The 16,950-nt window shown below is 38.6% G+C and overlaps 1 protein-coding gene across 1 annotated transcript in view; it reads right to left on the bottom strand.

The window, feature by feature from the left end:
- Positions 1-16,950, bottom strand: part of LOC104564594 (protein cordon-bleu) — a 107,057-nt gene that overhangs the window by 19,273 nt on the left and 70,834 nt on the right. The window contains exons 10-11 of the mRNA XM_088523302.1: positions 4,672-4,981; positions 1,276-1,283 (exon numbers count right to left, since the gene is read on the bottom strand). Of these exons, the coding sequence (XP_088379428.1) occupies positions 1,276-1,283; positions 4,672-4,981 (318 nt within the window). The remainder of the gene's footprint in view (positions 1-1,275; positions 1,284-4,671; positions 4,982-16,950) is intronic.

Consider the following 16,950-nt stretch of genomic DNA (forward strand, 5'->3'; position numbering starts at 1 on the left):
AGCCCAAAGGGTCAAATGAATTCCAAGAACAAGTCTTGCAGGGAATGGAGAGGTCCATTCTGAAACACGAAGGGCTCAGCCCTCTGCAAGAATAGATCCTGCATGGTCTACCTGGTCATTTTGTCTTGACTCTCCGTGCCACAGCTCTATAGTAGGACCTGACCTATTTTAATCCCACATGAATACGGTGAGGAGAAATTAAAGTCTGTATGGCACATGAATATTAGTGTAAGGAGTAAGATGCAACACCAAGAAGAAATTAAATAGTCCTGCCTTCAGAAGAGAGTTTGAACTGAGAGCAAACTGTGATATACCTGCTCCATTACTTGAGTTCTGAAACCTAGAGAGAAAATACAACAAAACAGAATGTGATCGCATAACTACCGACTTTATCATACTTTACAAAGTGGGGGGAAATTAAGGTTACACTCGCAGCTTTAATGTTACCTAAGTTCGAGCGTGCAACTTAGCATCCCTAATAATGTTATTTTAACATAATTTTAAATGTGTAATTACTTATACAGCTCCAGACAGTAGGTGTGCATGATGCTTTACAGGCATATAAAACTGACTGATCCCTGCCCCCAGGAGCTTGTGTGATGACACCATACATGGGATGGGAAAAGAGGGGGTATGGGAGGACAGGAGTTGCAACAGTGTGAGATCATGAGATGTGTTTACTGCTACGTAAGCAACATTTCAGCTTCTCTGTGGTTTTCTTGTTACTCATTTAACACTATATATTAAAATGTGTTGAACAGATACATGACACAGAAATCAGCTGTAAGGAAGGATACGAAGAAAGAGAACCATGCTGAACAGGGTTCAGTCAGCAGTTAGTATTAAAATGTTCGCTGTCAAGCGTTGTGTGTATCAGTTATTCATACGGTGGTAGCCCTCTTCACCTCTAGCTGCTCTACCAGGCACTACACAGACATGCCATGGGAGAGGACAGCTGCGTGCACACTTTTACTTGGAAAGCAGTAAGAGGCTGCAGGGGACATGAGAGGCAGACTGAGCTGGTGCAATAGGTTAGAGGAGGCAGAGTCAAGAGTAGACCTTGGCTTTGACATCTGATTTGATGCTCTACATGCTACCCAACTGATATGCATATCTGGATTACAGTTACTTAAACAAAATATCCCCAAAGAAGAAAACAAAATATCCCAAAAGAAGAGTGTACCTGCAAGTTGCTCCATGAACTGGAAAATAAGACCCTGGTGGGAAATCCCTAGTACTGGGACACTCTTAGGTAAATCTGCTCCGTTTTTATACTCTGGGAACTCCAGACTGTGTTGCTACTGTGAAGCCAGTGCTATGGGCAATTTCTGGTCTGGCCATATATTACACAGTGCTGTGAAGAGACAAATCCACTGCACGATGAAAAGCATGCCCTTAAAACCTCAGAGCTATCCTTGACTTCAAGAGTAGAGGAGCGAGGTGCAGAAGACTCTGTCCAAAAATCTCTGCTGTGATTGCCCAAATTTGTTCACAGGTGCAAATAACAGATCTGAGATGGCCATATTTTTTATTATTATTGTTCACATTTTTTTAAATTTAGTGAATAAGGTGTCCCTGCTCTAGCAGGGGCGTTGGACTAGATGGTCCCCAGGGGTCCCTTCCAACTTCAACCATTCTGTGATTCTGTGTGATTTTCCAGGGCTGCCAGGCATCCGTGCTGCATAGAGACTACCCAGAGGACTTACGTAATTCCTGAAGGTCAACAAAAAGTGAATTAAAAAGAAAAATGTAATCAACCAAAGAAAACACCACGGCAAAATATTCTTGATAGTCCAGTGATGCACAGAATAAGCCTTTAGATTAAACCTACATAAGACCTTTAGATTTGATCCTTCTTTTCACTCTGGTTCTTCAAAACATACCTGCAAAATAGCACTTCTGCTTTCTTTAAAGCCTCATTCCTTTCTAAATATGATTTGATCCTACTTTAAGAGTACTTTTGGTTATGCACACAATATAATATGGTTTTAATATAAAGAATTATAAAGCCTGTGAATTAGTTATTCCACAGGACAATGCTAAGCCAAGAATTTTGGTCAGCTTGTCGTTTACAAAGATAAGCTAAATATCAGTCATTTATTAGCTTTTTTTTCCCAAAGGCTGGTCCAAATTAGTCCCTAAATGAAATTTCTGGCTTCCATGGAGCTTAGACTTAAGGAGGACGCTTGTCTCATTGCTGCTAACTACTGTTACTCTCAGCCATGACACGTCCTCCAAATACCTTTATTTTCCTTTTATAATTGAGTTTGATCGTAGTACATTGACTGACAGAATATAACAGCAATTATTAAGCTCCATGTATAATTTTCCTTTAAGTATGAAACATACTCAAAATTCCATATATCATGATACCAGTTACTCACACAAACGACACATTTTACCTCAACTGAGGATTCAGAAGGCTCATTTGGCCACAAAAACAGTCTTTGTTCATCAGAAGAACCATGTACAGTATCAGAGCTCCCAAGAGATTTTATCAGTGGGCCGAGAAGGACTAAGAGAGCAAAACTTTGAAACTGATGTTCTCCAGATTTAGCTATAACCAAAATTCTACTCAGAACTGATTCAAGATTTTCACAGGTTTTAAACAGGTCTAAAAATTATATAGGTTGCTATCATTTTTTTTTAACCTAAAACAATTATCTTAAAAAAAACAGCTTTTTTTCCCTCTGCACTTAGGAAGTAAATTTTGAAAATTTAGCAATTTGACCTCAAAAAGAGCTGAAAGAGCACAATTTCCAAATATGGCTTGTTTACAAATATAAGCTAAAAGTGCAACGCTTAAAAGACACTATCAGTATCTCTGCTGTGGCAGTCTAAAGACTTCCAGAAGACTAAAATCATTCACAAATGTTCAGTGCCCTAAAGCTGATCTGCAATAATTTTACTGTCCCAAAGCCTAAAGAATACTAGACCTCATGAGCAAGAGAACACACCCATTCCTCCAGCCTGGCAAGGATGCCTCTGACCACCAGCCTGTGAAGCACTCCCCCAAGCCAGTGTCATGTGCAAAGTGGCTGAGGGCATGTTGTATCTTCTTGCCCCTTTGTCTCTATTATTGCAAAGTTTGCATATTTGTGAGCAAAGATAAATCTCAATCCAATGGAAAAAAATGTCTACCTTTCACTGATGTGAAAAATAAGGAAAACACTAACTTGCAAGAGCTAGCGTATTACTTTGGTTATAATGGCCTCTTTTATTGCACTAAAATATAGGACAAATCCCAGATATTTTTCACTGATTAGGATTGCTCTTCAAGGCTATTTCTTTGATGTCTTTATTGATCATTATGGTAACTTGTATTATTTTTCCTGGATGTGCATGTGTTTTTTCCAGTTTGGATCCTGCAGTTTGGAGGAAAGTTGGGATTGCTCTAATTATCTAACAAGGCCTGATCTATGTCTACTGAAATTAATAGGTTGCTTTTTTTGGATTAGGCCTGGAATGTTAATTGCAGCTACCATATATTAGTCTAGCCTATATAAGCCTCCATACAGACACTGCACAAGGATCTAAGAAATTGTAAAAGGCCAAACCACAGGGAAGAATGCATTGTTAAGCAAGTATCTGAATGAGACTTGACCTTGTCCCTGTTGAAACTGATGGGAAAAGAAAAGCCCAAAGATTATTCCAACAGGGTAAATACTGACTTTGGCCTAATTTGTCCCTGACTGCATGATCCAAAATGAAGTTCTCCTTCAGAAATGTGTGGAAGGAAATAACTAGGTCATGATACATATACTTATGAAGGGGCTACAGATTAGCAGCGGAATGGAGAGAGACCAGAAAGCACAGACTTTGTGTCAACTGAGAATTCAGAGGAATTTCTGGCCCCTATCCCATGACTCTGCAGCATCACACAGAGTGGATCCCTGTGAGTACCACCAGGCCACCCTCCTTGCTGCAGGCACAACTTCCTATTTGGCCAGTTTGTATTTGCAAAGTCCTATAAATTTTGGGTTCTCTTTGCAGCTCTGCCACCAGCTATGTGAGTTTTGGCAAACAAACACTGTCAGAGTCACTTGTGCTTGCAGGTAGTTTCTAGTTAAATTTCAGGTTCTTGCACTTTTTTGCAAAACCTTCAGGAAAATGTTGATTTATTTATTAAGAAAAAAAAAGGTAGGGGATGGAATATGCTGAAAAGAACACCATATGTATAACAGCAATGGATGTTAGAAGCAGTAGGGCATATATGCACACACACAAACCAAATCCTAAATTTCACTGGATACAATCCTTCCCTACCTAGCTTTAAGTGACTTTATTCTTTCCGCCTTATGCTTGCATCTGCCCTGCATGTAATTTTTCTAGTTCAACACAGAGTAAAATTTGAAGTATCTCATGTGCTATGTACTACAGAACAAACCAAACTCTAACAAAACTATTTCACTCTTTTTTGAAGAATTAACTCTGGAGGGCAGTGGCCTTGTTGCAAGAAATGTAACTACAAGTTCCAACAAAAAAGTGACCTTTTTTGTAGCCTGTTGCTACAAGTATTGGCACTGAGCATTTGCATTGGGAGGAGTCCCGTGGCATTGGTACTGGTTTATGAAAATGCAGAAGACAGTAAAAGAAGCTGATTTTGTGATTTAAGTGATTCTCTTTGTAAAGGGGACATTCTCAAAGAGTCGGCTGCAAATGGGTTCTTACCTCTCTGGAGCACTGTCGGACCCCACGTTCTCGCAGCAGGCAGCCCTGGCAGGACACGTGTCTATGCCATACATGGGCTCCGCCTCAGCAGAGTCCAGGAAGCCATTAACCCACTTGTCTCTCGACTTCACACTGTCATTTTGTGAATCCAAAGATACAATATCTGATGGGGAGCTCACGACACCAGAGTCCTCGGTGGTCTCCTCAGATGCAAAACAGCTGCTTTCTGATGCTGTTTCTTCCACCTCCGATAGCTCCAGAACCACATCATCGACTACATAAACATTATCACGTGCAGGCAGCAGGCTTTCTGAATGAAATACAGGAAAACAAATGAAAAAACCCAAAGAGTTAGCTGAAACTCACTAGTAAATAAATTAAACCACCAAGAGTGAGATCCTGAACCCACTGAACTCAATGGGCGTTTTGCCATTGACTTCATTGGTTCCAGATCTCTACAACATTCATTCCATTGCAGTTGGAAAAGAATACATTAATTCCAGTAGAAGCAGTAGGATGGAGCTCAATATTTGTATACATGGTAAAGATGATTTGCAAAATAATAGAATTTTGCTGTTAGGTTTTAGAAACATGGCTTGTCTCATCTGTTCTGTAAAATTTAGGTTTTATTCCATTTGTATCTGTTCCCTTATTCTCTCAAGAAACAACTCTCCAGGGACAGCTTCTTGGAGGACTAGAGAAATGGGAGCTTTCAGCTTCCTCAAATTAAAGGGCAGAAAAGTAAATTTAACTGAAATGGTAGGAATGGCATAAACAAAAACTAATAATAATAAAAAAGACAGAAAAAATTCAACTTCAACAATAAACCAAAGTTTAAATGATGAACTACAAAAAAAAAAAAATGTTATCACTTCTGATGACATAATCTTATTATTCCTCTTGCATGCCGCCAAATATATAAGAAGTCTATAACAAACTAAAAATGGGCAGCATTTCTCAATTAGGACACTAAATTGGTAAATTAGATCTATTGCTAGACCACTGAGTGAATTGCTATTTCACCACTCTTCAATTTTCTCTGTGTTAAGTGGGGAGAATAACAGCCATCTCTTTTGCAAAGCATACAAAATCAACTAAAACATGTAACAGAAAAGTAGACACTATCATGCTTAAAACAGTGGATTTTTTTCCATTTTTAAATTGTTTATAAGGAAGGAGATGAAGAGATAACGAACTTTGCATGTTTAACTCCGTTAAAGTTGCAAGTGATGATGAGACCTGATGATGTCAGACACAGTACAAATTTTTCATGCTTTTCTTTAATTTGATGCCTTCTGCCTTTTTTTTTGTTTGTTGTGAAAAATATAATTTTGCTATTTTCCTTAGCAAATGTACAAATATGGACTCCATGTTGCAATTATGCCAGTAAACGGAAACTCTCAATAACACCAATAATTTCAGAAAAAAATGAAGACAAACTTAAGCCCAAACATACTTTTTTGATCAAAAGGAATCAATGTAGATGAATAAATGAATGTTTCCTTTGAAATTATGAACCTGCTCCATTCTCTTTTTCAAACTCAGTAAGCAAAAGAAAGATTAAGCAACGTATGTTATAGCCTGATCCTGCAAACAATTGCGGTGGATGTTAATTACAGGAGAAGTCTCAGGTCTCTAAGCATGATTATGAGCAAGCATACACTTAACTGTTTGTAGGGTCAGAATGTGCAAGTTTTTGAAGTATATATGAAGTGACAAGCCAATAAAAATAACAGAGAGAGAAAAAAATTCTATTATGCTGCATATACCGAAGTATTTTCTTTAAAGTGAGAGGAAAAATAGGTATCATAGAAATTATTTTAACATGCACTTCAACAGGGAACCTTTGTGTAAAATTAAAATAAAAATGAAACCAACATTCTTCTTGACTGAGGTTACAAGATGCCATTAAGTGCTGAAATTGATTTCTGACAGCAGAAGCAATAAAATTCACAGGGTTACAAATCACAATTGGAGCTATAAGTGCTGTCAAGCACCAATATTAATGATGGAAGATGATACAAAGACTCTATTGTGACTTTGTAAGAAATGTTACTTGATTTCTTTGACCTTAATTTCTACAACATTAGCTCTAGGTTCCAGATTTAAACCAAGAGATCATTCCAACTAAGAATATCAATTAAAAGAACTGAGTATACGTCACTGGATGCATTATGTCATGCTCATGACAGAAGAGCTGTCAGGAAAACAAACCAATATTAAGGAAAAATAAGAATTATTTGACATTAATCACCAAGCAATCATAGCCACAAAGATACATAATAAAAAGACAACAGCGAACAGTCAGTGGTTAGTAAAAGCTATAATACGTTAAGAATAAAGTGAGATATGGTATAGCAAAGAAAGTAATTTAGAGAGTAGGAATCCTTGGAAAGTTTTGAAGTAATGCACAATGCAGTGTACCTTGATGCAAAGAGACCTCTATATAGTAAAGGCCACCATTAATTAGTCCCACAGATAGCTGGGGCAACAATGTGTAACACGTTACCTACTTCCAGACCCTGACAGGGATGGCAGGTTTTTCTTCACGAGCTGTCTAACTCTTCCGATCCTCCTCTTCCCTGCCAGAAATATTTTCTGGCGTAGAAGAACTTGCTTGCACCTTCCCATTCAGGAATCCCTTTTAGTCACACAATCATACTAGCCTATTGGAGTAATAAAACCCTCTTACTGATGTTATTCAGCAAGTCCAACTACAGGACTGCTGCCTACCCTGACTTTCCATATAGTGACAACAACAACAATAAAAGAAAACCAAGTCTCGTATTATCAGTGACTATGTGAGAACGGATCCATCAGCTCTAGATCTCTCTAGCTGCACCATTCAGTCCAATAGCAGATCTTCCTTATACAACAGCAGGTCTTACTTATTCAACGTCTTAAACTGCAATTCTATTCTCAAGCACAGCAATACAGAGAAGAATCCTTCTATTCAAAAGTTTGCACAAAAGTGAAATAATTCTCTTTCTTCAAGCCTACCAGTTTGTCAGGGCAGTGCTCTATATACTTTGTGATAAGACTACAGTGAATTGGTAGTAGATTTCCACTACTACTCACCCAAACATGAAGCACACACACAAAATATGAACACTAAAGTCCTATGTCAACAACTGTGTTTCAACTAACAGCAGCAAGAAAATACCCTTATTTTAAAGTGGAGACATCCTTAGGCAGATGGAGATTGTTCTTCCTTCCATTCTCTTTGTTAGGTTTCCATGAGCGTAAACTGAAAATGATGGGCTGCAAGAGCACTCAGCTAACTAATGCCACACATCATAGAATCATAGAATGCTTAAGGTTCAAAGGGACCTCTAGAGGTCATCTAGTCCAACCCCCCTGCACACGCAGGGTCACCTAGAGCACATGGCACAGGACTGCATTCAAGTGGGTTTTGAAGATCTCCAGAGAAGGAGACTCCACAACCTCTCTGGGCAGCCTGTTCCAGTGCTCTGGCACCCTCACTGTTAAAAAAATTTTCCTTAAGTTCCTGTGGAACTTTTGGTGCTTCAGTTTGTGGCCATTACCTCTAGTTCTATCGGTGGCCACCACTGAAAAGAGAGCAGCACCATACTCTTCACTCCCTACCTTGAGGTACTTATAGACACTGATTAGATCCCCTCTCAGCCTTCTCTTCTCCAGGCTGAACCGGCCCAGCTCCCTCAGCCTCTCCTCATAGGGCAGATGTTCCAGGCTTTTGATTCCAGGATCATCCTTGTGGCCCTGTGCTGGACTCTCTCCAGCAGCTCCACATCCCTCTTGTACTGTGGAGCCCAGAACTGGACACAATACTCCAGATGCGGCCCCACCAGGGCTGAGTAGAGGGACAGGATCACCTCCCTCGACCTGCTGGAGATGCTCTTCTTAATGCACCCCAGGATCCCATTGGCTTTCTTGGCCACAAGAGCACACTGCTGCCTCATGGTCAAGTTGACACAAGACACACATCATGAAAAAACCCTAGATCAGCTTACTGAATGGTCCTGACTTTGGGAGTCAAAAAAAAATCTTCCATACCTTACTGATTTGTGCATAGAGACAATGTAATACATTACAACAGTAATAGATGAGATTTTGCCTTGCAACTTTTGCATAATTTTCTCCAGAAGGAGAAGCAGAAAAAGACTACACACTGAGCACAGTGTGATCCCCACAATGGCAGCTGACTGAGGTTATTTGTTTTTTGAAGAATCCCAACATTTGTGTCTTTCTTTTCTGTCATTACATTAAGATTTCAGATATGGTCTCTGATCTCCGAGAGCTTATGCAGGAAAAAATACCCGTATGATAGATAATGCTAAACAAGCAGTTCAGGATTGGACAAATGGACACACGACTAACAATTGCCACAAATATATTAAAGCACTGCTGAAACAATGCTGTGCCTAAGAAGACTCTCTATTTCTAAACGCATAAAAATACCAAGCTCTTCTTTCAGCAATGTGTAACCAAGTCCATTGGCTTCAAGTGGGGTGCTATGCTGCAGGGGGAGTCCAATTTGATTTGTAGTTCTGAAGTTGCTCTCAAATTTCTGCGATGTCTCATTCCTGACTGGGATGAGACAGTGCCCACCAGCATCCTGCACGCATTCCCACTTACCTACATCACACAGGAGGTTATGGAATCGGCAAAGCCCAAATTAGTTTCATCCCCCCGGGTCCCCCTTGCTTAGCTGTAAGGGCATTGCCGCTGCACAATTAGGTCAACCACAAGTTACAAAGGATTTCTTCTGGGGGGCCGAGGGGGTTGTTTTTAAGAAATGCTGCCTGTGATCACCAGGAGGGAAAGAGGAGCACAGCTCATCAGTAAAGAATGCGAGCTTCTTGTTTAACACAAAAGCGATCTTGTTGCTTTAATCTCAATATGCTGTAATTAATTAAGACATCGCTGAACTCAGCGTTGAGAAGAATCATATCTGTGTTCATGCAGCTTGATACTGCATGTATGTACACACTGTTCACCGAGAATGCCAATGATGGGCAGAGAGATAAATCTCACCTGGTTTAAGTGCTACTCAACAATTTCAGAAATGAAGGTTAAGACTACACTCTGTATAGGAAGACTACTGCAGGTAAAATCCTCACTTTAATTACTAAGAAAATAACCATCACTGACTTTGAATGAGATCAAAAGGTCAGTTAATGTGCTCAAAAGATGTATATCCTACCAAGACTTAACGAACTCTGAATCAAAGTCCATGTTACTAAAGCCCAAGCCAGCACTCTCCCTGAGTTCAGTGGGCACAAGGCATAATTCCTAACTTTCCAAATTAGGACTGTTTGATAAGTTCTGTAATATTCTGTTTTTACAGTCCTGCTGGTTGTTACTGCCACATTCAGTAATGAAAGAAATTGCAAACCCAAATGAGAGGAAATAGCTGATTTAACCCCTACATAGTGAATAACTGAGATTTTGTAACAGTTTGAGACACAGAATTTCTGTAATTCCTTTGAGCTCTTGTTCAGAGGCTAGCAACTATTTTGAGATTTCATCACTTGTTCCACTTTTTTCGCCATGTCGTAAAATTGTTTTGCAGTAGTTTAAATGGCCTATTAACAGTAACACTGTAAAAAATATTTAAAAAATCATTATGTTAAACAAAATTAATTTTTATGATCTCAACATTACAACATAATTATTTTACTGACAGTATTAAAAATTTCAGGTAAGAGAATAAAACACTGCTCTAGTTATTTGCATCTGCTGTAAAAGTTGGATCATTACTAAAGAAGTAAAACAAATGTAATATTTTTTCGACATTTGGAAGATGTGTGCTGGAACAAATGGAAAAAGAAAACATTTATTGTGTCAATAATTAACAGAAATAATGAAAATGGACAAATCGACATCAATGCAGGAGCTTTTACTCATTTTGCTCATCAAACTAAAAACTTGTAGCAATGGATAAGAATTCAAAACATTCAAGCAGCATTTCAAACACAAGAATGGGCCAACTTCTTTCTACTCACAGCAATTAAGATCATTTTAGTTCAGCATGCTTCTTATCATAGCTGAGCCTAAATGTAGGCTTTTGTTTTTTTTTAATTGAAAGAAAGAAAAAAAAAGAAAGAAAAGAAATGGTCACTGTTATATTCACCATTAATAGTAATGGTGAGGTGAGGGGTGATTGACAGTATTTTTTCTGAATTTCTTTAACTGTTGGAGGAATTGGAGGCTTCGGGGAAAAGCTGAGATGAGGAACCAGGGTTTTGTTTTTGTTTTTGTTTTTTGTTTTTTTTTTCCCTTGTTTCCATTCAGCTAGTTTTTAGAATCACAGAAAGCTTAAATTTGTGAAGAACCTCTGTAGATCATTTATTTCAACCTCTTCCTCAAAGTAGGACTAACTTCTGACTTAGATGGAGTTGCTGAAGACCTGGAGAAGATGAGCTTTACTATCTCTAAGCAGGGAGATTCCACAACCTCACTGGGAAATCATGACCCATTCCCTGAGTGATATTTAATGTTTCGCCCCAGAAATAATTTATTCTTAAGCCAAGATAAACTTTTTCTACCTGCAACTTTTGGCTGTTGCCTCTTAGCTTTTTGCTGGGCATGTCTAAGAATTCAGCTCTGTCTTCCATTTCTTTTAAATGCCAGACAGCATTTAACTCATTCTTATCCTCCTCTTCTGCAGACTGAACAAGCCCTGTTGCCCCAGCACCTTCATGTACATGTCCTCCAGACATCTCAGACTTGGCTGCTTTTGCTCTGATTTCTTGCCGAAATCTGAACCTACTTTTGAGTAAGAGACACAGATGTGGCCTCATGACAGCTCTCACTTGTGCAGTCCAGTATGTGGTTAGAGCTTCACCACCATCAGGGCACATTGATGACTCACGCAGTCATGCGTGTGGCTCTCATCTCTCACATAATGAGATATTTTCAGTCTCCTTCCTAGCCTTATGCTGCACATTCATGTTTTTCTGCCAACCAGTTCTTTAATTGCAGTCATCCATACTGCACAAAACCCAAAACCAAGAGCAAGTCTCTTCCTTTACCACTGGCAAACAACGAAAAGACTCACAAAGGACATATCTTATTAGACATATCATCAGAAACGTGCATATGGAGTATGTACCACCAGTACACCTTGCAAGTCTTTGACATTTCCATAGCGAAGAAAAAGCCTACCAGAGATTTCCCAGCTCCAGCACCTCCCCTCTGGAGGAAAAATAAATGCAGCGTGCACCGATTTAACCTCCTTTACCAATTTGAGCTAATTAAGCACTTCTCTTGAGGTTAAGCCTGTCTGCTGCTGGTTGATACAAACGTATTACCATAATTGTTGCAATAGTTTTTTCTAGCAATAAAGTTCCTTATATCAAATACAAGATGGAGTGAAACCAAAGAGTAGGAACTGAAGAATATTCCAGTCCCTCTCATTGTTTTTTTTTTTTTTTCAAATACCAAACATATGCTGAAAACGGTTACAAAGACCCAGAGCTGCACCAGATAACTCTGTCTACTGGCTCTTCAAAGACTCCTACAGGAAACTAAAACTTCAACTAAGTGGCTGCTATCCTCTTCCATTTCAGACTTTTATTTTTCCCAAATGCCACAAAGGCAAACAAACAAGAATTTCCACACCAACACAATGCAGATTTTCCCAACAAAATTAACATATAGGGGAAAATTAACATATAGGATTTTATTAACCCTTTCCCCCACCCCAGCCCTCTCTTCAATGACTACAAAACTCTTTTTGACCTCTGCAAAGCACATATAATCTAGAATGCTGCTAGATTGTATTTCTCCTCCTGGCACTCTCTTGAACTTTGCTCTTCTCTGGTTTTGTGCTTGTTTAAAAGCGTTCTTTGGAGACTTTGATTCCCTCTGCATTGCAGCCAGTTACAAGCCTCCCTTCTGGTGAATGAGACTTATGATGGATCCCAATTCCCAAAAAGGAACACAGAGCAAGACAGGAAAATGACCAACTATGAAAGCAGGTCTTTACTTTGATTAACTAAATAATATTGTCACTTGGCTTGGAAAAGAACAGATTTTTTTTTAAAAAAAAAAACAGGCCAGTTGTTCTGTCATATACAATAAAGTACTATGTAGAGATTTTCATGGCAGCCACTGGTATTCACTATCTGGGGTTGACAGGAGCTTAAAAGAGGCTGCCAGGTACCTCCCTGGCTCTACTTGATTCTTTATTAGCCTATGAGGAGAGGGGCCCAATCAGTGCCGTTCAAAACACCATCAACAAACCATCACTGTGTATCAGAGGAGCAGGTGGACATGGAAATGTATTTAGGAAATGTAATAGAGGGCTTCAGACTTGCACTTTATAAATCATCATGTGCAACATTAGTAACTTTCAATGATTGATAATGGGGCTCTTTGCAAGCTCATGTGGAACAGGAAAGCCTAGATCTGAAACCAGACTGCCTTATGTAATAAACCTAGCAGAGAAATAAACCACTCTCCACAGTTTGCAGGTGTTTATTAGTCTTAAGTTACAGATTTTGGCAAACTGCGTCCTTTATAGAAGTTGTTGGCTTTGAGTCAAGCACATTGCCAAACCTAAACAAACGGACTGTGAAGGTGATTTCCATTTTCTTGAGCCACCTTTGAGAATCAGACTCGATAAAATAGCTTGAAAAATATAGCAATGTAACGATTAAAATCAAAAGTGATTAGTGCACCTATGCAATAAGCCAATGTTTTATTAGGCGATTTTTAAGGCCACAGGAAAAAACAAAAAACAAAAGGACATTTGCTCAACTTTTTAAGCTTCACCATCTTTCTCCCATGTATTCTGTTTTAGTTAATTCATCCTCCTTACTCTTTCTCTACTGTTGCCAATTTCATAAAATTTCTGCTAGAGTTTCATATTTCTAGAACAATCTAGAGAAAAAAAAACACATAAAACACATTCGCATTGTAATTACACGTTCCTTCCCCAGAGACTATCTGTCAGCAAATTCAGCAAAGAGGAGACAAAAACTCCTCCTACAACCAAATACATACACACATACACTTTGGTGGGGAGGGAAATTATTCTATATCAAAAAAGCGTAATTCTGCTCACTGTGGTATATTTACTTCTCATTAAAAGTGATCCAAAAGCGGGGGAAGGCAGAAGAGAATCAGGTCAATCTCCAATTAACTATCTACTACTGAAATAATTAGGAATTATATGCATATACGCAGAAATTTTGATCAGCTGTTTTCTATTTTTGAGGACAAATAAGAAAATTGTTTGAGCACTGTTGCACAAATCTGTAAAAAAATAATGCTTTTAGGGCATTCCTACCAATGTAGGCAATTAGGTCCTAATAGCAAGAAACGCTATTTTTTTTTTCCTGTTACCAAGAGGTAACAGTGAAGTCCAGAATGGAGTGTATCCCAAGTACCTAACAAAGTAGGAATTTATCACTTTAGTGTTTTTTTTTTCCCCTGCCATTTTCACCATAAGAACTGAGGTATTGCTTGTCAGTTCCTCCATCAGTTCACCCACCATGTTTTCTTACATCACTTTCTATCTTTGCATAGAATAGTATCTATAGCAGCATCTGAAGTCAGACAGAGCCCTAAGAAAATTAAATGTTTCAGGCACAAATCACCTGTCTAACTTACAGTTAGAAGCGCACAAAATAACTCACTTCAATTGCCCCAAAAATGCTTCAGCCAAACCACCAATAACAAATATCTTCACAAAAGATTTTCAATAGCTAGCTCCAAATTCAGATATGGACACATCTTCATACTTCTCTGTACTCGAAAGACATGCAGCTTTTGATTTACATTAATCATCTCTTTCTCTCTAGGATTTGCTGGTTAATAAAACACCTGCTTTCCTGTCGAAATCTGAAACAACAGGCTTTTCAGACACACTTTGGCTCATGGTTTACTTTGGCAGTACATTTATAGGAATATTTTAACCTAGAAAAGCACACTTCTTTTCTGAGTGCACGCTTAATTATTTTACATTTTGCTGCACATTCATACTAGATTGTTCTGGTATCATATTGCTCGCGGCTGCAAGATTTTCAGTGACGCAAATGAAGTATCTATCTGGCCAGATGCTGGTAGAGTACCTCAACACCTCTTACCACTAACATGTTTTATCTTTTCAAGCTGCCTATTGAAGAAAAAAAAGTATTCCTTGCAGCTGTGAGATCAAAACTGAGTCCATGGCATACCAAGTGACTCTCTGAAGATGTCCTACAACCTCTACTCTTCTGAGTACCAGAGGCACAACCAAGAAATTGCACAGAACAGGAATTAAACGAAGGGTATCATGAGCACCAACTTGGGCTCTACTTTTTCTTGTAGTGCACCTTGAGTCGCTCTAAATGTCAGTTACTTGGGGTAATGAAATGTTAATTAATGGCAATGCCATCTCCAAACAGTATTTGGACACAAGAGAAGGTGCCTTGGAAACAGGTCCTCATCTCAACACCCAGTAGGAATAAGTTCTCTTAGTTTTCTCTTTTCATGTTTTGCTCTGTCAGCATCAGTGCTTCCCCGAATCAGCTGGGGTTTTCTAGTGACTTTAAGGGGAGCAGGATGAGACCGTTCACTGATTAAAATGCAAAGCTGCAGGTATCTCCTGCATGGGAGGAATCCTTAGAGGGAAAGTTTGTCTGCATTTTAATTGAAGCAAAGCATTTTAAGGCTTTCATTTACACAGTTCGTTCAATAGCAATGTGCATGCCATATAATGGGGTATCTGATTTAGGATGCTTAAGTGCTTTGCTGGAGCAGGGCCATATCTAGAATTTGACGGTTTAGTATGAATGTATCCTGAAAACAGGCAAGGTTGTTTGGGAGCCTTTTACCTAAGTTAATGGGCTTAATTCTGAATAGGATCAGCGTATAGGTCATTTTTCCAATGGGAAAAATGTCAATGCCTTTGAGTTTCTTTCTTTTTAGCCTCAGTTCCTAAGGAAAATAAGTTTAGAAGGTCACACTTCTGAGCAACTTTATGAGTCTGTCTATGAGGCCCTCTAGTAATTTTTAAACCTGTTGAGTATTTTCTACTTAATTAGTCTGGAAGGAAAACAGTCTTAAAGTTCAGTTCCAAAAGTTTCATGAGCTGGTAGAAGGACAGTAGGACAGAAGGACAGAGTAAGGAGACTTTATTTGCATGTCTGCTGCCAGAATATCTCACCCTTTACAATCTACCAGAGATACCATATAGAGATGCTATGAACTGTAGAAAAGCTTCAGCTAGAGCATGGTGTTTTTCAGACAGCAGAGAACGGAGTCGGTAAGGCAGAAGTCCAACAGAGAGGCTTAAAGAATTGCTTGAAGGGGGTGGGGAAAAAAGAAGAAAACAAGGGAAGAAGAAAAAGGAAAAATCCCCAAATCCTAATACCCTTTTTACCTTTGAAAAGTAGGAAGATGAAGATTCTGTTTTTCTTTTGTTTTCTTTCATTTTATTTATCTTTTCTTTGTATCCCTAATTAAAAAGAATTCATATAATAAAAGAAAACAAAGAAAAAGAAAACACTCTTTGTTACAATGAGCACTTCCAGAAATATTTCAAAAAAAACCAATGAATGGATTAAAATTTTTCTAAAAAAACTCCACACAACAAAAAAAATACAGAAGGATTGTGTTCAGAAAAATTTTAAGTGGATTTGTCTGGCCACTGTATCTTAGAAAACATTATCTTCACCTCCTGATTGCTCTCATAATTTCAGCATGAGAGTATAAAACAGTCCTCTCACCTTAAGGTGGCCCCTATCAGACGACTGAACCAAACTGGCAGCTTCTTATTACTGTACATATTACAGTCAGTAATTTTAAAGACTTCTGTCTCCAACGGTTTCAGTCTGCTAACTTTCTTACAGGTACTAATTTAACTCTGTGGAAAAAACTCAAGGAGTTTCCTTGTGTAAAAACACCAATCGATACACTGCCAAAGACATATACTAGGAAAAGTGATGTATATTTTGTGTACCCTTTTGTTTTTGGTACAACCTATGTCATTTGTAAGAAGAGGCAGCAGATGAGTGGTTTCATTGGAGGAACATCTCCATCACATTGATTAGTTTGATGAGCACAGGGCAGGAAAGCTGCCATGTATAGAGGAAGCCAGGCATGCCCAAAAGGGAGTGGAGAAAACAAGCAAATTACAGCATAAGTTTTTTTTTTTTTTTTTTTTTTTTTTTTTTTTAAGCCCAACATTTTCATTTGGAAAGCTAGGGCACTTTAAGTTCTATGCTTCTCAACTGACTGATCTGCTAATCAGCTTATTTTTTTAATTTTCAGAGGGGAAGCAGAAAGCGGTTTTCAAATAATGTGTAT

The sequence above is a fragment of the Tinamus guttatus genome, unplaced genomic scaffold, assembly GCF_059628265.1.
Source record: "Tinamus guttatus ecotype Peru unplaced genomic scaffold, ASM5962826v1 Tinamus_guttatus_pri_ptg000179l, whole genome shotgun sequence".
In the NCBI taxonomy this organism is placed as follows: Eukaryota; Metazoa; Chordata; class Aves; order Tinamiformes; family Tinamidae; genus Tinamus; species Tinamus guttatus.